General features: G+C 36.1%; 1 protein-coding gene across 4 annotated transcripts in view; it reads left to right on the top strand.

Moving 5' to 3' along the window:
- gfzf (GST-containing FLYWCH zinc-finger protein) overlaps window positions 1-22,256 on the top strand; it is a 69,100-nt gene extending 46,844 nt beyond the window's left edge. For 3 of the 4 annotated variants that reach the window (XM_067153932.2, XM_067153923.2, XM_067153941.2), the window contains exons 5-6: window positions 6,579-6,696; window positions 21,477-22,256. In XM_067153932.2, the coding sequence (XP_067010033.1) occupies window positions 6,579-6,696; window positions 21,477-21,712 (354 nt within the window). In that variant the 3' untranslated portion in view covers window positions 21,713-22,256. The remainder of the gene's footprint in view (window positions 1-6,578; window positions 6,697-21,476) is intronic. The other variant, XM_067153915.2, reaches the window with a different exon arrangement.
- Window positions 22,257-23,933: the final 1,677 nt, after the last annotated feature.

Genomic DNA, 23,933 nt, shown 5'->3' with positions numbered 1-23,933 from the left:
CCATATATCTATATTACTGTTGATTACAATGGAAAGAAATGACAAGAACATTATGAAATCTGCGCATCATGCTATACCAGTACCAGATAATGACTGTTGTATGGGTTCAAAAAGGATGAATTACAATAGTAAGAGGTATATAACATTTCTTGTTCAGGGGATGATGCTAGTGTATGTATGTTGAGCAAAAAACACAGATCTATTGACGGGTTCATCATTAAACAAATAAAAACTAAATATCTGTCAGAACCTAAACATCTGTAAGGCAGAATAACGCTGGCCATAAAATCAAAGATACTTAAACTCTTACAAACATGTACGAAAAGTGGCTCTAGGATTATAAGTTACTTATCACGTTCATGAAAATGAATACTTTATCATATAGTCATGATTTTCTAAAATATAGTCAACTGGTCACCGAGATGTATTAGCAATTTGGCAAAATTTGCTTTCCTGGATTTCCAGAATTCCATCATTTTGGCAAAGAGTGCGGTTCTTTGCTCTTCAGACCTTTTCTTTTTTTGCACCAGTTCTTCTTCTCACTCTTTCCAGAAGATCCTTTATCCTTTATGCCTAGATCCTGAACTTATTTCTTTCATGAAACAGTGTCTGAGGCACTTCACTGCAGTTACCCATGGAGTGGTACATTTCCAAGTCATGCTAAGATTAAGAATTCTGTGTGTTATTCTGGTGTTAGGGATTCAGGAGAGATGACGTTGAACATGAGACAGTGCTTCCTCATAGAAATTGAGGGATTTTGAAATTTAGAGTTGATTTGATCTCAGTTGATATTCACTGTATTATTATTATTCATCTGGCCCTCTAAGAAGCATGTAGAACCATTAGTTAGCATTAGTCTTCATTTGGCCCTCTAAGGAGCATGTAGAACCATTAGTTAGCATTAGTCTTCATTTGGCCCTCTAAAGAACATGTAGAACCATTAGTTAGCATTAGTCTTCCTTGATTTTCTCATCTTCTCAAAACTTCCTCATCCTCTCACTTTCAAATTTCTTGCCATTCGTTCCTTGGGTGTGAACTTGTGTGAGTTGATTTTCTGTTTAGTTGCCAGTAGGTCAATATTGACTTCTGTGAGATCCATTTGGGAGTCTACTAGCCAGCATACTTTGGTAAGTCAGGTTCCATTAATGACAAGGAAGATTTTCTTGGTCAATTGTGAGTTGTCCATTTCTGCTGTATGTCCATAGAATTTCATAGCTCATTTCAATGAGACTGAAGTAAATCATATGTATAAGAAAAATATGAAATAAATGGTAACGTAAAGGAAATACTTAGAGTAACGTTCATTATAACAAATTTATGTATTTATTTGTATGTATTAATTTTAGACGCTAAACAAATTGTATTGTACAATTCCTGTATATGAGCTTTTGGCTCGTTGGAATTAATTAATAAAGTTTTTTTTTTTTTTTTTTTTTTTTTTTTTTTTTTTTTTTTTTTTTTTTTTTAAATCAGTCAGTAAATAAAATTCTTCCTAGTTTTTGCACATCTAGATTCCATATTGGTCCTTGGGTCTGAATATTTTCCTCAATATCTGCCATTCCATTTCCTTGGTGCCTTTGATGTTGCTGGGTAATGATGAAATTTCAGTCATGTAGAGTGCTTCTGGGCGAACAACCATGTGGTAGTGATGGAGTTTGGCTTTGGTAGATAGTGATTACTTGTTTTAGATAGTCCAGGTGATGGTGTATGCTTTATGCAATGTTTTTGCGTGGGTTTTGTTGGTTATTCTTTTGTTGCCAGTGTTTTCAGTAATTTTACCCAAGTACTTGAAGTGATTAACTTCAATGATGTTACCATGTTTTGTTACAAGTGATCCTAGGTTTGAGTTCTTGGAGTCCATGTAGGTACTGTGTTTTCTCATAAGAAATTTGGAGGGTGGTTTTCATGGCGATCTCATGAAGCTTCTCGTATTCACATTTTACATTACAGAGGGTGGTGTGATAAATCAAGTCATATGCTTTTTTGAAGTCTACAAAAATGGATATTGTGCAGTTCGAGTGACAGTGCTAGAGTATGATCTTGAGATTCCAGATTTGTTCTGTGCATGATTGGCGTGGTCAGAAGCCAACCTGGTATTTGCCAATCTTATGTTTTGTCCAGTGCTCCAATTTGGTGAGGGCAAGTGAGAGCACTTTGTACTAGATTGACAGGAATGAAATGCCTTGGTAATTGTTTGGATCCACCTTGTTGCCCCTTTTGTCTAGTGGGTGAATCAAAGCAGTTTTCCGTGCTGTAGGTATGATTCCACTCTTATATATTTGCAATGATGGCTTGTACGCAATCTACCAGGAGTCCAACTCCAAATTCTCTCCAGAAATCATGAACGTGGGAGTACGAAAGGGTTATGTAGAGTCCGTCCACCATCTCTCACAAATCAAAATTCGCTTCAGACCCATTAAAAAAATTATAAAAAATCTGAAATCCCACACACCAATTTGAAATAATTCTATGATGAATTCTAATGCTGAATGTCCAACCCCCAATAACCAATGAAAATTAAAATCCCTGACCCAGACGGGAATTGAACCCAGAACCCATTGGACCAAAGGCCAGAACACTAACCATTTAGCCATAGGGCTGTATGATTTCCAGATGGTCATTTTCCATGGAGGTTTCTTAAAGTGTGTTCAAGTTTGTCTTTTACTGTGCTAAGAAATTTCTGATAATGTGTCATTGTTCTCGTTCTTTGTCGATTTGTACATTAAAATCTCCAAGGAGAATCTTGACATGGTGCTAAGGGATCTTGGTGAGTGCTCTTTCTAACTGTACCCAGAACTTATGGACTTTGTTTTGCCAGGTTCATTGTTGACTCTGGCGCATGCGTTCACTAGTGTGTAGACTTCCAATCAAAAAAATGTAAAATGTTTTCAGTCATTATTGATCTGCATAGGCTGTCACCCAGGTGACAGATCCCTATCTATTGTTTACTTAGTCTTTCCTTAAATGATTTCACAGAACTTGGAAATTTATCGAACATTTCCCTTGATAAATTATTCCAATACCTCATTCCCCTTCCTATAAATAAATATTTGCCCCAATTTGTCCTCTTGAATTCCAATCTTATCTTTATAATATGTGATCCCAGTTCCACTCAAGCTTATTTGTCTACCAATGTAATTCCATACTCTCTCTCCACTGACAGCTCGGAACCTCCTGCTGAGTCGAGCAACTCGTCTCCTTACTCCCAAGTCTTTCCAGCCCAAAGAGTACAACATTTTTGTATTATTACTCTTTTGTTGGAAATTACCCAGAGCAAATCATGCTGCTTTCCTTTGGATATTTTCCAGTTCATGTATAAAGTCCTCCTAGTGTGGGTCCCATACATTGGAACCATACTCTAAATGGGGTCTTACCAGAGACTTATATGCTCTCTCCTTTACCTACTTAATACAATTCCTAAATACTCTCATAACTATATGAAAAGATCTGTAACCTTGATTTACAAACTTGTTAATGTGTTTAGCCCAATGAAGATCTTTCCTTATATCAAGGGCGAGGGGAAATAGACAGGAAAGTCAATTTCCTTAAAACTCAGAAAAACCGAAATTTTAATTTCATGACATTACTATATACACAAATAAAACGTTACAAAATCATATGCTTTGAATAACTTAAGTTTGAAATATAGTAATCTGAATTAATCTTGGTATGATGCCCAGTATATCATCTCTAACTCGGTTACGGCAAGAAGTTGACTTACCTGATTTTCCCCCTGACTCTCCATATTAACACCTAAGTATTTACAATGATTCCCATGTGGTACCATCACCCCATCAAGACAGTCATTCTAAGTTCATGGTTGATTTTAACTGGCAGGCTTGAGTCCAGGATGAGTGTCACACTGATTCACTCTAATCGTAAGTCCATATGGACTGGTATTTAGCTTCAGCATTTGTTTCCAATAAAGATTAACCAATTGGTCTATTGCTCCAGTCTGACATCGGATGAGAAATTGTCCGCTCTTAACATGGGGTACACACACTATTGACAGCCGTCTGCTCCGGATCAGACACTGACTTTAAAAACTGATATCTGCCCCCAAAGGAACAGATACCCTTTACTCTCCTTGGTCCCAAGTACTGAGCTGACTCTTTCACCACCTACACTGCACCCAAGTTCATCTTCTCCACCATAGGTGCCACTGTGGTCTTTGCTCTTTACCCTGAGCTTGGGCCCTCCATATTTATGTCTCCTAGAGAGAAGGTGTCCCGACCTTGTAAAGACCCCAGGAGTAGGGCTTTCTGTTGGTCTGCAGTTCTATTGGCTATCAAGACCAGCCCTGCACAAGAGCAGGGGCTGCCTATGATGATGATGATGATGATTAATTATTATTATTATTATTATCATTATTATTATTATTATTAATTATTATTATTATTATTATTATCATTGTTCATTTTGCCCAGTCGAAGAATGCATTGAAACTTGTTAGTTGGCTTGAGGGCTTTCTGCCTTCCTATCCTCCCAAAGTATCTTCATGAATTCACTATGTTGTTTCTTACATTCTTATGACCCTTTCTTACCAGTTTTCTTTTTTTCTCCATAAATGTGAACTTAGTTACTGAGGTTCCAAAGGGTCCACAATTTCTTATGTTTTTTATGATGTTCATTTATTGTAGATCTTCCTTTGTTTCTTCTGGCAAGTTTATCTTGGTATTCTGTGAGTTTATTATATTTGATCTTTCAGTGAGTCTGTTTTCATTCATTCTGTAGATATGTTCATAGAACTTCAAGCATGCCTTGCAAAGGAAATTAATGAATCTGTCCATTAGAGTACAGATGTTTATAGTTCTCCTCTTGATCTGGACTCCATTTCCTTGCATCAGGCCATTTATTGTCCTGAGAATTTTTCATTCTTGCTTTTCGATTTCTGCAATTTTAGGATGATTTGGTAACATTATCGTTTCCTATGCACACAGGGCTTCTCGCAAGACAACTGTTTTGTAGTACCTCAATTCCAAGTTATGCCATATCACTCTTTTGTTGTAATAATTCCACGTAATTTTGTCTTATGGAGTTTGTTGGCTCTTATGTGTTGTTCCTACTGTCCAATTCTGATGGTTGAATGATTTCTCCAAAGCATTTAATGGAAGGCACCTGCAAGTTCATCCTGTATTCCATTTCTACTGTAGATGGGCTGTCATACTATTTTGACACAGGTTTGCCATGTACTGGGTTTTCTTGTAAGATGTCTGAAGGCCTACCTTTGTCACTTTCCTGTGTAATCTCTGTATGATATACCTAGTTTCTTCTTTGCTCTTGGTCACGATGGCTAGGTCATCTGCAGAAGATAAGCGTTTCATTTGATTTTGTACCTTGAACTACCAATATTTATACTTTTGATGTCTTTTTCCCATTCTGGAAAGGCTCACAGACTTCCCCAAGGAATTTCACTTTAGATGTCATATTCATGAATGTCTGATGGATCAGTTCTTTGGTCTTCCTGTCCACTCGAGTTCTTCCAGGTTGTTGTATCTGTAGATCTTTAATACCACCTTCAGGTTTGGTATATGTTCAGCACACATTCAAACTTTCCTGAAACCTGCTTGGTATGAGCCAATCCAATGTTCTGTCTGTTATTCTGGACTGTTCAGGAGTGCTTTGGAGAGAATTTTGCAAGTGATCAGTAGTATGGATAGGCACATGTAGTTGTTTGGATCGGCCTTGTTGCCTTTCTTATGCTGTGGATGGAATCAATGTGCACTTCCAGTCCTGTAGAATCATTTTGGTTCGCCCCATTTCTTACGAATGTATGGATTATTTTGGAGAGGTTATCCCTTCATAGTTCCCACATCTCTGGGATGATGGCATCCTCTCCTGATGCTTTGGTTAATCATCATCATCATCATCATCATCATCATCATCATCATCATCATCATCATCATCATCATCAATGTTTTGTCCAATGAAGATTAACAAGGAACATGTTTAATTCCAAAATGAGAATTAATAGTTATGTGATTAAAGAAACTTTAAATAAGATAGGCATTTCTGTATATCATTCAATATAACTTAATTGGAACATTGTTACTGATGTTGATTTTTTGCAACTGAAAGTGATGGAAACAGAAATAGTTTTCACATCATCAGCATTTAATAAATGCAGTTCTCTCACACCTACAATACTAATGTCTTGAATGAAAATGCGTTTGTATTCTTAAAGTGTTCTGGACTTTCATCCATAAGCAAAGTTTATTTAATGTTCATTTTCACAGTTCCTCTATTCCCATTATTCCTGTTCTGCTGCTATCCTTCATTTTGACAGATTCAGAACAGTGTGTTCTTTAATAACAATGTAGATTTAATGAATTTTTGTTTCTGTACCATGATACATTTATTGAAATTTAACACACAAACCTCTACTTAAAAAATAAAACGTAAACTCAAGTTCATGTTCATGTCCAAACTTAATTGTGGAGAAATATCGCACAAACCAGTATTTTAATATGTCAAAATCTTTTGACACATGAAGTCTAAATCAATAAATGTGTATGCTTTTCATATACAATTTCTATGTACTTTTGACAAAATACAAAATTAAAATTATTTCTTTGTAGGTGGCACCTATATTCTATGCCTATGAACAAACACCACTTGGACTGAAAAAGCTAAAAGTTGCACTCTCAGTCTTTAATACCATCTTGGAGAATCAAGGAACAAAATATGCTGCTGGAGGTAATACTTTTTTGCATTTCAAATCTAGAATTTGCAAATGTACCCTACAGATAGTATTTTGAGAGAATGGACCCTGGGCCTAAGAAAATCATGAGGTAGTATATAACATTTTCAAGAATAAAATAAAATATCACTATGAAAGCATGATGAGTTTCCACAATTGCAGACAAAATAATTTTATGTTATAGTTTTTAATTAATTAAATATCATTACACTGTCACACATGAAAGTAAAGTGACCAGAAGATAATATTCAGTAAGAATATTATCTATATACATAAAAAAAGAGTTTTGTCTGTATATTGCTCAGAACTTGCAAATAATGGTATTTCTGTATCAGTCTCCACAGTAACAAGGAAATGCACTTTTTTACTTTTTGGTAATTCCTATCTGTCTCTGTCTGTATGTATGTACACGTACCACAAGAAAACGGCTGAAAAGAATTGAATGAAAATTGGTATGTAAGGTCGGAGGATGAGCCACTACAATCTAGGCTATAAATCATTTTATTCATGCTGAGTGAAATGGTAGTTTAGGGGAAGGCCTAAAATTTAATTCTCAAATATTTATATTATTAGTGGTCTTATCAATAAATACTACATAACTAAAGTTATATAGAATAAAATTTCTGTTCATTTATGTCTTATACATTTTTACCGTGCTGGCTATGATAACACAGATATTCATGAATTTGTATTTTTGTTGCCAAGTCCATATTGTACCTTACTAGATCAGTAATAAATAAAAGAACAGGTGGGTCACAGTGTGAGAAGGCACATCTTACCAAATTTTTCCTGTCCTCTTCTTACCTGGCTAGTTCAGCGGCGAGCCCACGGAACATTCGTTGACTTGATCAAATAAACTAAAATAAATCTTAAAGATATAACAGGACATGAATCGCGATTGTGTGAGTGAATGAGGATAAGAATTTCACAAACTAAACTTTAATAATCGAAAACATAAAAATCGGATGAAAAAAAACATTAATAATCCCATAAATTGATACACATGAAATACAAGTTCACCTCAGTAGCCAAGAAGTGGCAACATGACCAATTAATCTCTTCAGAGACCATGGGAACACTATACATAAACACTGCATTTATAACTTGATAAGTTCGAGCAGATTTAACACAGTAGTCGTCGTAATTAAATGTCCTAATTCACGAGATTAGGAACAGAAATTCTTTGCACATAAAGATGTGAAATTTAACATTACTCCCATAAATTCAGGATATAAATACACATGAATACAAATACAGGACTATCTCTTACCCCCAAAAGGCACCAAATTTAAGATGAGTCTGTGCTCATCATCAAGGAAGAGTATTGGGCTCCCAACGTCTAGAAAGCATACGTGCTACCCCTCTAACAAAACACAATCAAATGACAAACACTGAAAGAACCAAGACACAATAAAATATCACAGAACAAATCACAAATACCACCACATCTGAAATAATAATTACAAAGAAGTACATTCGTCTTGCGGGCTTGATGAAGTAGGAGCCTTTCTCCCTGGATCACTTTATCTGGGTGATAGCATTGACCTTCCCTGGCGAGAGGGGGTGCAAGGCCGTCTGTCCCTCGGGTACAAACAAAACATTACGTCAGCTGGCCTTTCAATAATATAACAAAACATTACTCTCACATATGAGTCACTTTCCTCAAATTCATAATTAGGCTTATATGCTGGACCTCACTTCAAAACATTCAAATCAAACGGAATATCATACATGCATCTTTATACATCGGACCTCGGTTCATGCCACGTGCAGAGTCATGAGAAAACTCTCCAGAATAATTTGGATAACCCTCTCTGATACAACGTTGAGGATACCTGACCCTCAGTTTCTTCAGCATCTGTGAAATTTATGCACATTTATATAGCATGCTGGCCCTATTCTTAGGTTGCCCAGTACTCCCAGTAAGGGTCTCCTACTTAACGTTACAAGGCATCTATGTCCTTATATTTTAAAGATCCTAGCTCCGCAAAACTTCTATACAATATAACCCAAAGAAATAACATAACATTATCTGACACTAAATCAAACCTAAATCCAACCTAACTCCCTCATTACCATAAACAAATGATACAAAGTTACTACACTTCCTACACATGTAAAAGTCCTGAATAAAATTACATGATTGCCATAAGGGCTTAATGAAATGAAATGGCGTATGGCTTTTAGTGCCGGGAGTGTCCAAGGATATGTTTGGCTCACCAGGTGCAGGTCTTTTAAATTGACACCCGTGGGCGACCTGCGCGTCGTGATGAAAATGAAATGAGGATGAAGACGACACATACACCCAGCCCCCATACCAGCGGAATTAACCAATTATGATTAGAATTCCCGACCCTGCCGGGAATCGAACCCGGGGCCCCTGTGACCAAAGGCCAGCACACTAACCATTTAGCCATGGAGCCGGACAGGGCTTAATGAATTATTATTTACAAAGAAAATATATACGAAGCTAACTGTCCCTATCTCGTGCTAATAAAATCTGTTCAAACTTATCTTGTCATGATGACCTCACAGTTCCTCCATGCCGTACTCTGTAATTGGACTTAGCCCAACATCACTCTATCATCGTCCTGGGTCACTGGTCCTCGGTTCAGCTCCCAGGGTTGGTTCATTGTGATGCTGTCTGCTTGATTGATGAGTGTTGGATGGTATCATGCTACTGGCAGCTCTTATCATAGTTCCCGTATCGTACTAACTGCAATTAGACACACAGTTAAACGTCTGCTAGTGCACTCTGATCACTCCTACTTCTTTATCTTCCACGTAAGGGCTGTAAATACTGCCTAACCAGTCGAAAGTTATTTAACAAAATTCTTAGTGCTCTTTTTCTTTATTTTTTTGCAAATTGCTTTACATCGCACCGACACAGACAGATCTTATGGCGACGATGGGACAGGAAGGAGCTAGGAGTGGGAAGGAAGCGGCCGTGGCCTTCATTAGGTACAGCCCCAGCATTTGCCTGGTGTGAAAATGGGAAACCATGGAAAACCATCTTCAGGGCTGCCAACAGTGCTCTGCTGCACATGACCTGAGTTAAAGTCTATAAATTTATTGTTACCTTCCTAGTTCGGGTACTAACTATTTCTCCAGGCTACAATTATTAATTACTTGACTTTACATCTTCTAAATTGGAGTCTTTGTGTAGTTTGCAAAATTCACAATGCAGCCTCCTACATGGCTGACTTCCGCAACGAGCAAGACTGAATAAACGAAAGATCCCCTTTCCACTTAGTGCGCTCTATTTATTAGTCCAGACAGAGATGCAATGCCAGGGAAATCACCAAGATACACACTTCACTCCTTTGTGCAGAGAAGAGACTGTTTCCGACACTTATCCTGCGCAAGTTGTATAATGGAAGGCAATGACTATTAATACTGCAAATCAATTCATAGCTCTCAGAAAATTATGATAAATTTTTTTGTCGTTTTAGTTTCTCCAGATGTCGTCCATAAGCGTAGATATTATCCTCGTTTCATAACTTGCCAGTTCTGCTTTCTGCCACATTTCTTTTCAGGGTGGCACATGGGATTCCCCTATCAGCATTCAAGTCGCTCCATCCTTTACACGCGATTTCCTTACTCTCTCTCTCTCTCAGCGTGCCACACCTGTCCTGGCGTTCTCTGCCTCCCTCGCGCTCTCAGATACATTTGGCACCTTTCTGATTTCGACCCCCTGATACTACATTTCTGATGCAATAAATATTCATTTTGTCTCACCATGAACGATATGATTCAAAATCAAGGCTGAGCCACGAGAAAATGGGTAAACAGAATTTAATGAAAATTGGTATATAGAGTCGAGGAATAGGAACCTACAGTCTAAGCTATAAACAATTTTATTCACCCTGAATGAAATTGAAGTTTAGGGGAAGGCACGTAAAATTTAATTTTTAAATACCTATGTTATTGGCCCTATCGAAAAGTATTACATAACAAAAGTTATAGAGAATACAAATTCCAATAATCTATGTTTTATTCAGTTTTACCGTATCGACTATGATAAGAGTGATATTTCAGAGTTGGAAGAAAACTAAATGGGAAGGCCTACAATATCGAAAGCACATAAGATTGATCAACAATAACATTACACTGACCATCATTTGTTATCATGTTCTTTGTCTCTTATGCTACTACTCAACTCCAATAGATGAGATTACTGCTGTGTACCAAGTATAACAGCCTGACTGAATATTGGCAGGAAATAGCTGGGGAGTTAGAAAACATTCTTCTTTAGCATGCCATTCCTCTGGTTCATACATTTTCTGATACTGCTGGTACGTAACACACTGGTTCATCGTAGTATTCCAGCTATTCGATCCCTACTCTGACACACTGTGCACACTTAAGGTAGAGGCTCATGTAGTAGTAGTAGTAGTAGTAGTAGTAGTAGTAGTAGTAGTAGTAGTAGTAGTAGTACGACCTGGACTAGAATTACAATATTGGCCTATTACAAATTATAGCACCACAATTCCCAAATAAAAAAAATAAAAATTCAATCCTGAAAAGAGCCGTTTCTTAAGAAAAGCTTCTTCCTCTTCACTTTTATTAAATTCTACAGTCATTTTATTCCACATTAGCAGTGAAGAGGGGGTTTTTCCTCTAGCTTGGACGGAAAATTTGCCTCCAAGTCAGATAGATATTTCTGCCGCCAGTGTAGTGAATTGAGATTTTCCGACTCATCAGGTACTCTTAGGAAACAGATTAGTAAAAGGGCATACATAGTCTTTGCCCTGGGACTCTCCACTATTCGATTCCCCCCCCCGAAAAAGACGAAGTGTTCATGGATCACGGCTGTCTCCAGTTTGGTCATTCCAGCTCTGGAACGTTTGGACTGTTAGATTGGCAGCAGAGTACTGTTCGTTAAAAAAGAGAAAATGTGGTTCTTTATTTGAACAAGTATTTCATATGTAAGCATTGCTTTAAATCGTGCCATTCCTACTGATGTCATTGTAATGACCTATGTTCATTTCATTTGGGAAAAACCACTAAGACAGTCTTTCTGAGGATGTAAAAAGGCAGGTGGAGAGTGAGTGTCTGCCATTATAATGAAAACTCCCCAACCTGATTGTGACTGATGGTAGGCAAGCAGGCCTACCATTACAATGAAAATTCCCTAACCCAGCCTTCATATGAGAAAAGACATTTGGTGACTTCCCCGCCGTGTTTCTAGAGTAACGTTAAGAGCTATGCAATTTAATACAATCTTGCTCACAAAGAGTACACTACCTGAAAAGAGCTGTTTATTAAGAAAAGCTTCTTCCTCTTTACTTTTATTAAATTCTACATTCATTTTATTCCAAATTAGCAGTGAAGAGGGGGTTTCTCCTCTAGCTTGGACGAATTCTGTATACAATGTAGAATTCCATAACGAAGCACGGGTGCATCAGCTAGTTTCATATAAAGTACATCAGCATGATATGTGTTTTTTCAGCTGAGTAGTTAAGAACAAATACAAAGTTTAGAAGAAAGATAATGTTATGCCTGTTTCATGACAGAAAAGCGGTTGTTTAAAGCAACTGAAATGCCGTACTTCAAGCCAGAAGTTCTAACACTAGCATTACACTGTAATTCACAAACACATTCAAGAGGGCGTAAACTTTATCTCGAGATGCTTTATGAAATTCGAGATTTTGGCTATTTGTCTTGAGACTCTCCAGCGAGAGAAATTCCCATCTCTAATTCTCACGTTAGGTTTGGAGGAGCAAATGGCATGGCATTGTCTTCTCTCATGAATCCCACTTCTGCTTGCATGTCCATGACAATCTCATCTGTATCTATTAAAGAACTACTTAAAATAGTTTTACTCGAGTCTGCCTTGTCAATACACCATATTACATGTTTCGGGAAAATCATCCATTCCCTTCATCAGTATCGCGATTGACCTGTCTAAAGCATTTGATAGGGTGGATCATGGGAGACTACTGGCAAAAATGAGTGCAAGTGGACTAGACAAAAGAGTGACTGAATGGGTTGCTATATTTCTAGAAAATAGATCTCAGAGAATTAGGGTAGGTGAAGCTTTATCTGACCCTGTAATAATTAAGAGGGGAATTCCTCAAGGCAGTATTATCGGACCTTTATGTTTTCTTATATATATAAATGATATGAGTAAAGGAGTGGAATCGGAGGTAAGGTTTTTGCGGATGATGTTATTCTCTATAGAGTGATAAATAAGTTACAAGATTGTGAACAACTGCAACGTGACCTCAATAATGTTGCGAGATGGACAGCAGGCAATAGTATGTTGATAAACGGGGTTAAAAGTCAGGTTGTGAGTTTCACAAATAGGAAAAGTCCTCTCAGTTTTAATTACTGCGTTGATGGGGTGAAAGTTCCTTTTGGGGATCATTGTAAGTATCTAGGTGTTAATATAAGGAAAGATCTTCATTGGGATAATCACATAAATGGGATTGTAAATAAAGGGTACAGATCTCTGCACATGGTTATGAGGGTGTTTAGGGGTTGTAGTAAGGATGTAAAGGAGAGTGCATATAAGTCTTTGGTAAGACCCCAACTAGAGTATGGTTCCAGTGTATGGGACCCTCACCAGGATTACCTGATTCAAGAACTGGAAAAAATCCAAAGAAAAGCAGCTCGATTTGTTCTGGGTGATTTCCGACAAAAGAGTAGCGTTACAAAAATATTAAGTTTGGGCTAGGAAGAATTGAGAGAAAGAAGGAGAGCTGCTCGACTAAGTGGTATGTTACGAGCTGTCAGCGGAGAGATGGCGTGGGATGACATTAGTGAATGAATAAGTTTGAATGGCGTTTATAAAAATAGGAAAGATCACAATATGAAGATAAAGTTGGAATTCAAGAGGACAAACTGGGGCAAATATTCATTTATAGGAAGGGGAGTTAGGGATTGGAATAACTTGCCAAGGGAGATGTTCAATAAATTTCCAATTTCTTTGAAATCATTTAGGAAAAGGCTAGGAAAGCAACAGACAGGGAATCTGCCACCTGGGCGACTGCCCTAAATGCAGATCAGTATTGATTGATTGATTGTGATGTCAGTTCATGGAATAGAACAATGTAACACTACTGTATCTTTTGTTTGTCCTTACAATTGAATGGGTGCTCGCAAAAACAGGCTAACCAACATTTTGTCAGAACAGAGATAAATCAACTTTTACAAATGTCAAAAAACAAAAATTATACCATAAAAATAATATTTGTTTCATTATTTTATCTTGATGTAGTACCTTTAAATTATCAATACCATAGATTGGAACTGTATTAAAAATGAAAAGTGCTTGGAGAAATAGGAATATAAAAAATGGACGAAAACTGACTTCTGCGTTGACCTAGCTATAGTTAATAGTTTACCTTAGATTCGTAACCAAACTTTATTTTATGATCATACAATACAAAAAATATGTTTTATACAGTAAACTAGACACAAAGATGCCGTCTCCCGTGGTGTAGGCGTAGCGTGCATGCCTCTCGCCCGGAGGCCCCGGGTTCGATTTCCAGCCAGGTCAGGGATTTTTATCTCGACCTGAGGGCTGATTCGAGTTCCACTCAGCTTACATGATTAGAATTGAGGAGCTATCTGATGGTGAGATGGCGGCCCCAGTCTCGAAAACCCAGAATAACAGCCGAGAGGATGCATCGTAATCTGCAGGCTTTCGGACTGAATAGCAGTCGCTGGGCAGGCCAGAGCCCTTCCAAGGGCATAAATGCCATGGGTTTTTTTTAGACATAAAAATGCTTCAGACTTATTTTGAAATATGACACAACTTTCCCTCATGGGACAATCGTCAGTCACATGGGTCATATTCTAATGCATTGGAAAATGATTCCTCAGTCACCTCTTGGCCATTGCCAGCTGTTAGTTCTCTGTAATACTGGTGATATATTGCAGGAACATATTCAAGTAGCTCAAGCAAGTCCTTAAGCTTTGCTGGCTTTATTGGCCTTGTAATACGGTACTGTACTTTGGTGACAGCTGAAAACTAGCAAGTAATGGCCGACCACCATTACTGTTCCTTTTGTGAAGGTCAACACAATCATATTCCTCAGCAATACCATATAAATATTTTTAAAATACTTAAATGGTACATCTTTCATAAACAGTATGCCTGAAACTTTACTAATTAGTACTCTTTGCTTATTTACAGATACCATTCTCTTGGTTAATTTTTCTAGCAAAGGTTGAGTGCTCACAAACTTATCACTTGTCACTTTTACTACTTTAAATGGCTTTCTTACTCTAGCTCTTTTACTAAATCCTTCCATTCATCTGGCACAAAAACACAAGAAACACCCACAGCCTCTAGTATACATGGGGATAAGGTTTGCTAACCTACATATACAGCAACGCCATCTTTACGGCCTCCTCCTTAAATGTCTGTTAGCCCGATTTTGCAATAACAAAATTGGCCTAAATAAAATGGCATAAAATTCAAAGCATTGTATCTCATCACACAGGATTGCCTCATGTTAGCCCAACTCACAGAAGATACTTTGAACCTTCCACAACTGATGGCAGCACATAACTAATTTTTTCCAAATTTGTTGGTTAGCCCGTTTTCGCGAGCACTCATTCAATTTAAAGAAGTATTATGTCCTAATTCACCATATTAATGAATAAAGAAACTAATGAAATATTATGAAAATGATCATTACATAAAATCTTGTTGAAGTGAATGAGAATCCCTAAATAAATGAGATATCTTCAAGTTTTTCTTTTTTTCCTTCTTTTTCTTCCTCAAATGATCAAATGCTAGTTTATACAATGGGTTATCTTCCGTACTTCTCTCATTTAAACTTGATTCAAAATAATTTTTTTGTGCAAGACAAATTTCTAAACTTTCCAAAACATTCATGATTTTTTTTTCCTATTTGGCCGAATGTATTAATTCCATGTTATTAGAAATGTCTGTAAATTTATGATTCTTTTCAACCATATGTTTTCCCATTGCCGAATATCTTTTATGTTTGACTGCATTAACATGTCCTTTGCACTTTATGGCCAAACTTCTTCCACACTGTCCTATGTATTGTTGTTTACATCTTTGGCATGTCAATTTGTAAAGTCCCGATTTATTAAATATACATTTATTCTCTATTTTATCTGAATTAAAAATTATCTTATTAGTATTATCAGTTTTGTATGCGACACTAATGTTCCATTTTCTGAAAATTTTAGCCAGTTGATAAGAGTGTTTATTTTGAAAAGTTAGAACTGCAAATTTCTTTTTCTCCTTTTGCTCTTTAATTGAAGTTGTTTTTGGTTCATTTTTGATTTGATTTATCATTCTATTAATAAATTTTCTGGAGAATCCATTGCTACGAGCAATTTGGTGGATTAAATTTATCTATTATAATTCTTCCTAGACATAGGTATGTTCATACCTCTATTAATTAAACTGTAAAATGTTGCCTTTTTATGTTGACCTGAAATTTGTAGTTATAATTTTTTGAAATAAGCACTCTTATCAACTAGCTAAAATTTTCAGGAAAAGGAACATCAATGTCGCATACAAAACTAATAATAATACTAAGAAGATAAAGTTGAATTCTGATAAAATAGAGAATAAATGTAAATTTAATAAACCAGGAATTTACAAATTGACATGCCAAACATGTAAACAACGATACATAGGACAGTGTGGAAGAAGTTTGGCTATAAGGTACAAAAAACATGTTAATGCAGTCAAACATAAGACATTCGGCAATGGGAGAACATATGGTTGAAAAGAATCATAAATTTACGGACATTTCTAATAACATGGAATCAATACATTCGGCCAAAAAGGGAAAATAATTCATGAATATTTTGGAAAGTTTAAAAATTTATCTTGCAAAAAAAAATTGATTTTGAATCAAGTTTAAATGAGAGAAGTACAGAAGATAACCCATTGTATAAACTAGCATTTGATCATTTAAGGAAGAAAAAGAAGAAAACAAGAAGGAAAACTTGAAGATCTTAAATTTATTTAGGTATTCTCATTCGGTTTAACAAAATTTTATGTAATGATCATTTTCATAATATTTCACAAGTTTCTTTATTCATTGATACGGTGAATTAGGACACAATACTTCTTTCAATTGTAAGAAAAAACAAAAGATAGTGTTATATTGTTTTATTTCTTGAACTGACATCACTGATGAAGGGAATGGACGATTTTCCTGAATCATGTAATAAGGTATATTGACAAGACGGACTCAAGGAAAACTATTTTAAATAGTTCTTTAATAGATTCAAACACAAACCAGGACCCAATTGAATCAGGAGGTTATCGTCTCTACAAAGGACCTCCAGGACAAAGAGTAATGAAGAATGTCCCCCAATTTGGTGTAGGTTTTCTTGTTCATAATAGCATAATAGACGCAATTGAAGATTTTTCTTCAAACTCTTCGAGGATGGCACTTCTAACAGTTAAAGTATGGAATAAAACTTATACTTTAATAAATGTCCATGCACCAACAAATGACAAAAACAATAAAGATAGAGAAGGAGTTGAAAACTTTTGGGAAGAACTTGATTACATATTATCAAAGATCCCTGATGAGCATATAAAATTATTACTTGGAGATTTCAATGCTAAAATAGGCAGAGAAAAGAAGTATCACACAGTTGTAGGAAAATGGCCAGCTCATAAATTAACGAACAAAAATGGCCAAAGATTAATTGAACTTTGTGCAGATCATGGACTCATTTTGGAAACCACCAGATTCATGAGGCGACCACATAAACTTATGACATGGAAATGCCCTAACGTAAAATTGGGAGAGTTTCAGATTGATTATGTTGCTATGGATAAAGATTATCATAAAGAAATTTATAATGTCAAAGTCCTCCGTGCAGTAGACACTGACTCAGATCATTATATCTCAAAAATAAAAATCACGTTAACACCAAAAAGGAAACACAAATGTAATCATCTCAAAGCAAGGAGAAATTATGATCCCAGTTACTTAATAAATAATAAAATATATTTAGAGAGATCCAAAACACCTTTAAATGACAAATTAGAGACGATGATCAACAAACTTAAAACCATAGCTGAAGAAATCGCTCCAATTAAAAGGAGAAAGAAACATGCGTGGTGGAACGGGGAATGTGACAAAGCAATTCAAGCAAGGCACAAGGCATGGTTAAATGATCAACAGAGGAAAACAGAAAAATCTTGTGAAGAACTAATTAATGCCAGAAGACAAACAGCTAAAGAAATTAGGACAATTAAAAGAAATGATCAAAAGGAATTGCTTAGCACTATAGAGGAAACATTCAATCAGCATAAAACAAGAGACTATTACAAAACATTCAAGCAATATCAATCTAAGTTTACCCATCCCATACTTATGTTAAGAAATAAAAATGGAAAAATGGCACACAATAATCAAGATAATGCTAACATTCTTGCAGAATACTTTAAAGAGTTACTTAATTGTGAGGATTCTGTGGAACATTTAGAATTTGATCCTAACCCAAAAAATAAAAGCATTACAAAAGATTATACCACTAGTTTACAATGAGGTGAAAACAGCAATTAATGCACTTAAAAACTGCAAAGCAGCAGGAGAATCAAATAGTAGCAGAAATATGGAAGAATGCTAATGATCAGACTATTCAAAACCTACATAAATACATCATTGATATTTGGAACACGGAGAAGCTTCCCGAGGAATGGAATACAGCGATAATCCACCCGCTGCATAAAAAAGGTTATCGCTCTGATCCAAATAATTATCGAAGGGATATCCTTGCTTGATATTACATACAAGATTTTATCCAAGATTAGATACACAAGAATCCAAGAACAACTCGACCAAGAACTTGGAGAATATCAGGGAGGATTTCGACCAGGTATAAGCTGTCCAGATCAAATCCTTAGTTTAAAATGGATAATGAAGCACCAAAGGGTTCGAAATAAGGGTCTAGTCATCACGTTTGTAGATTTAAAAAAAGCATACGACAGTATTCATCGTGAATCATTATTAAAAAGCCTTAAAGAATTTGGCTTACACCAAAAACTTGTTAACCTCATTAGTATGACTTTTAAAAATACGAAGGCAAAAGTTAAATTTAGAGGTGAATTATCAGAATCATTCACTATAAGAACTGGACTTCGACAAGGAGACGGACTTTCACCATTGTTATTTAATTGTGCATTGGAGAAAGTTATGCATGAATGGAACAAGAAATGCCAACCAACTATCAAGATCGGTAGAAATATTAAACTCAACTGCCTTGCTTTTGTGGACAATTTAGCATTTAGCATTTAGCAGGCTAAATTTCAAACTGAACAACTAGAAATTATAGCAAAAAAAATGGGATTACAAATTTTATTTGAAAAAAACAGAAATGATGCCAACTTTCAAAGTTGATTTACCAGTTATTCAACTGAACAGTAATAAAGAGATTAAAATTGTTCAGAAATTCAAATATCTTGGGGAAATAATAACATGGAACACAAATAAAAAAGAAGCAATAGAACATAGAGCAACTAAATTTAAACAAGCACAAAGACTTACCTGGCCAACCTATAAAAAATATATCTTTCGATAAGCGCTAAGCTGAAACACTATAATTCCATAGCTAAACCAGAGGCAACATATGATAGTGAAACTTTATTCAAATTAAATGTAAAATCTACAACAGACAAATTACAGAAAACTGATAGAAGAATTCTTAGAACAATTATTAATAAAAAACACCAAGTTGATGGACAGTGGAGATTGTTGCCTAACAACATTGTCTATCGTGAATGTGAATCAATAATATCTACAATGCGTAAAAGAAGAATTTCCTTTTTCTGTCACATATCAAGATTACCAGACACCAGGATATTGAAACAACTATTTAGTTATTTTTTGAAAAATAAAATCAATAATAATTGGTTCAAAGAAGTTCAGGATGATTTGGAAGAATTGGGTAAACTCGGCAACAAATCAAAGACAGAAAAGAGAAGAGGATTTTGAAGAACAAAAGCATAAGTCTCAAACTAAAAACAGTTGAACGGAAACAATATACTATATCGAAGACACAAAGGGCTTCCAGGTTGGAGAGGATGAGAAAGTTCTGGGAGAAGAAAAAGAAGAAATTAACTCAAATGTATTGATTTAAGTGCTCCAATGTGGGTGTAAAATATGTAAATAATAATAATAATAATAATAATAATAATTTCATGCGGCTGTTTCCAGCATGGTGCAGCCCTTGTAAGGCAGACCATCTGACAAGGGTGGGCGGTATCTGCTGTGTATAGGATACTGTATTTTATTGTAGTGGAGAATAGTGTTATATGTGCGAGTTGCAGTGATGTTGGGGACAGTTTAAATACTCAATGGAATTAACAATTTAAGGTAACATTTCCAACCCAGCCAGGAATCGAACCCGGGGCTCTTTGAACTGAAAAACATTACACTGATCATTCAGCCAGAGTAAGAGGAGGTACAACTACTGTAGGTAACCATTCCCTCTAATTTTTTGGTATGTTTTATAAGTGCTTTTTGCCATTTTATCACAATAACTGCAGGCTACATAGTGATCTGGAAAATGTTATTCTGGTTCTGGGCTTTTTGTAGAGTTCTGAGGCTCTCCTTGGATGGTAATGAAAGAAAGAGGCATGGCAGTGTTGCAGTGAAAAACTCTTTCTGTTCACTAATTCCAGTGTACAGTAATTTCTCAATGTTGCAGCACAGTCCTAATTAATCATCTATTTTGAAAAAACTAATAGCGAAGAACAAAATGATTAGAAAGAGCACAATCTCTTTTCAATAAAATATATTTCACTTTGATGGTTGTTTTTTTATCAAAATGGCAGCCTGAACCCAGGAAAATTTCTGTCCTAATGGCTATAATCAACCTCTTCATTACAAAAATTAGTTTAATTCATCATGCTCTATGAGCATGGGGGCAACAGCGTAGCCATATTGAAACACTGGATTCCAATGAGAGATCTCCACAGTTAAGCAACATAGGGCAAGGTGACCACTTGGATGGGTAGCCCATATGCTGTAGATTATAGGAGAAGAGAAACTGGCTATGCTACTGCAAGTAAACTCTGGCTCAGGATGCCTGACAGGCAGCGTCACAGTATTGCAGTGAAAAATCCTATCTGTTCACAAATTCCAGTGTATAGTAATTTCTCAGTGATTGCAGAAGTCCTAATTGATCAATGTTTTGGAGAAACTAACAGCAAAGAATATCCTTTGAATCATCAATGGCCAATGTCCAGACCTGGATACGGCACTTGGATTTCATTTGAAGGAATAGAACCCAAGGCCCCCTGAACTGAAGGCCTGTATGGTGACCAGCCAAGGAGCCAGACTTTTGGTTGGCACCAATGTGTGAAAAAAAAAAAAGACATTCAATAAATTACGAGCAGAAGGGCAACTTCAATGAAGATACCTTAAAGGACATTCCACCTAATAAAATCTACAGTATATCAGTTGTATTAAATATCTTGTTTTATTATTTTAGGACTAGTTTCGTCCCTACTGAGGACCATCTACTGCTAACATAAACAAAAAAAATTCAAGTTGTTTTTATCAAAATGGTTGTAATAGGTCTAATGACTAACATTAACCTAACTTTCCATTTCAAAAGAAGTCAACAGTCACTTCCATCCATTAATACCATAAAACAAATACAATATAATACATTCAAAGAACAAGAAATATTGTAATTTGTTATCTAGGTTTATTAGTCAAAAGGGTAAAATTTATTGTTCACTCTTATTAGGATTATACACGAATGGAAAAGGAATATTACTGTATTAAATGTCCATATTTTCCTGTTTTAGAAACCTTGACGATTGGAGACTTGCCTCTTGTGACAGCTACAATGTGTTTGGAAGCCACCAACTTTGACTTCAGTGAATATTCTCACATAACCAGATGGTATGCAAACTTCAAGAAGGAATATCCCAAACTTTGGGCTGTTGCAGAACCAGCTATGAAAGAACTTCACACATTCTACAAGAATCCACCAGATCTATCTGCGTTGAATCATCCTTTCCACCCAGCACGAAAACAATAACATTTTTATGGATGTATTCATCGCATGAATTGTTTTAAACATTTTGAAAATATTTCAATATCTCTCATTGAGATTACAGGTCTCAATGAGAATAATTTTTGAGTAGTACACTACTCAGATGCAGCATGAACTAAGTTAAAATCTTCTCCAATGGCAAGACGTGCAGCCCTCCTCCAACAATAAATTAGAATCATCCTTCTCAGTAGTTGTAAGTCAGAGTAAGAGGTCCTTCCAAGTGCCTCTCCAGCCCTTGTCATTGATTTTAATAAGAAACTTGTTTGTTACAAAAATATTAAAATATACTTTATATCTCAGAATGTAATCTAACTTATGCATTTTTACTATGTATTATTAAGACTTCTGTCTGGAAGGTAGAGCTTTTGGGTTCCAAGTCATGAAGGCAGCAACAATCTCAGCTCTTCTGTTTTAGAATAATGATCACTTTAGGAAAAGCTATTCTTTTGTGCAAATTGCACATGTGGAACCTATTTCTTGTTTACCATTATATATAGTTAATGACTGACACCTGCCCTCTTACTTCCCATGTTTGTGACGTACTAACTCTTGCACACAGATGTGTAACAAAATTGTGACGTGGCGGGTCACCTTAATATTAATATAAATAAGTAATATATCATTGTTTCTCCATAAACAATATCCCATGGGCGCCAGCCTTCAAGCTTATGGCTTGAAAACGATAGTTGGTAATTAATAATGATAATAATAATAATACGTAATGAGACTCTAAAAACACTGACCATTAAGTACACTAACTTGGAAGTTAAGGATCATTAATAATAATTTCAGAAAATACAAATTAAAACAGCTATTTATGAGGATGAAAAACGTGACATAACGGCGTCTTAACGAAATCTGAACTTACGGAAGCAAAAGAAAAATTGAATGAAATAAACTCTAAGAACATGAATTGTAACACGAAGACTTGCAGTAATATTTATGCCATTAACTCACCATTTGTAGACTCTGTTATCTGGATACAATCTGTGTAGCAGCTGCTGTTTGATGGAACTCTCGTACAGGCAGCGTCATCTCTTGTTGTGGATTCCAGTCCTACTTCTGCTTTGTGCATAGTACACTAGCTGTACTATGACTTTCCTGACTTTAACACTTACTACTGTACTCCTTACATCAAGTCGTAAGGAGTCCTAATTTAATAGCAAAACCACCATGGCTTACATTCATGGAGAGAATACACTTGTATTCTTCCGTATTACGGAACAGTAGCGTAACTAAATTTATAACAAAATCTCTCCTGCCCTATACCAGTCAAAACCGGTCTCCCGTTGACTTTAACTCTCGTCACTGGGATTACAGGTCTCAATGAGAATACTTTTTGAGTAGTACACTACTCAGATGCAGCATGAACTAAATTAAAATCTTCTCCAATGGCAAGGCGTACAGCCCTCCTCCAAGGATAGATTAGAATCATCCTTCTCAGTAGTTGTGAGTAAGAGTGTCCTTCGAAGTGCCTCTCCAGCCCTTGTCATTGATGTATATAGATTCCCAAAGTCTCCCTCCATCAACCATATCACATGGTCCAGTAAGATTTGAGGTCTTATCCCTTCTCCTATGTATTGCTGTGGATCCATCATGTTGCTTCATTCCGTCCATTCACATAGGCTGAACTTTCTCGCGGAATTAAAGCGTCAAGTAGTGAACTTCGAAAAGTAGGCATTAACATGGCTTTAACTGTCTCCTCAGAGTATGGAAGGGGTACGGTCTCTTGTAAGCTTGATGACGTACATTTCCTGATAATGGGCTGAAATTAGCCTGCTGACTCCAGTCACCTCACTACGGCTATTGGAAAATTTACTGCAAGCTATTAATACGAATGATTTTTGAAATACTTTACTCAATAAGTCATTTGTTCAGAATACGTTACAGCCGCGATACACAGAAATAAAATGATGATGTGAAATGGATGTTTGAAACCCTATATATATATATAAATAAATAATAATTTAAAATGACCTACCAGTGATTAAATACATACATATTTTCAATTAATTACACAGTTTGATAATTTATTAGGGGCTGCCTGGCCGAGGCGGTAAAGATATGCTCGGTTCGCCCGGAAGGAGGTGGGTTCGAATCACCATCAGGAAGTCGTAAAATTTAAGAAATGAGATTTCCACTTCTGGAGGTGCATATGGCCCTGAGGTTCAATCAGCCTACACCAAAAATGAGTACCAGTTTAATT

Source organism: Anabrus simplex, chromosome 1 (genome assembly GCF_040414725.1).
Source record: "Anabrus simplex isolate iqAnaSimp1 chromosome 1, ASM4041472v1, whole genome shotgun sequence".
NCBI classification, from domain to species: domain Eukaryota; kingdom Metazoa; phylum Arthropoda; class Insecta; order Orthoptera; family Tettigoniidae; genus Anabrus; species Anabrus simplex.
Note: the sequence above shows the minus strand (reverse complement) of the source record. Positions and strands in the feature narration are given on the sequence as shown.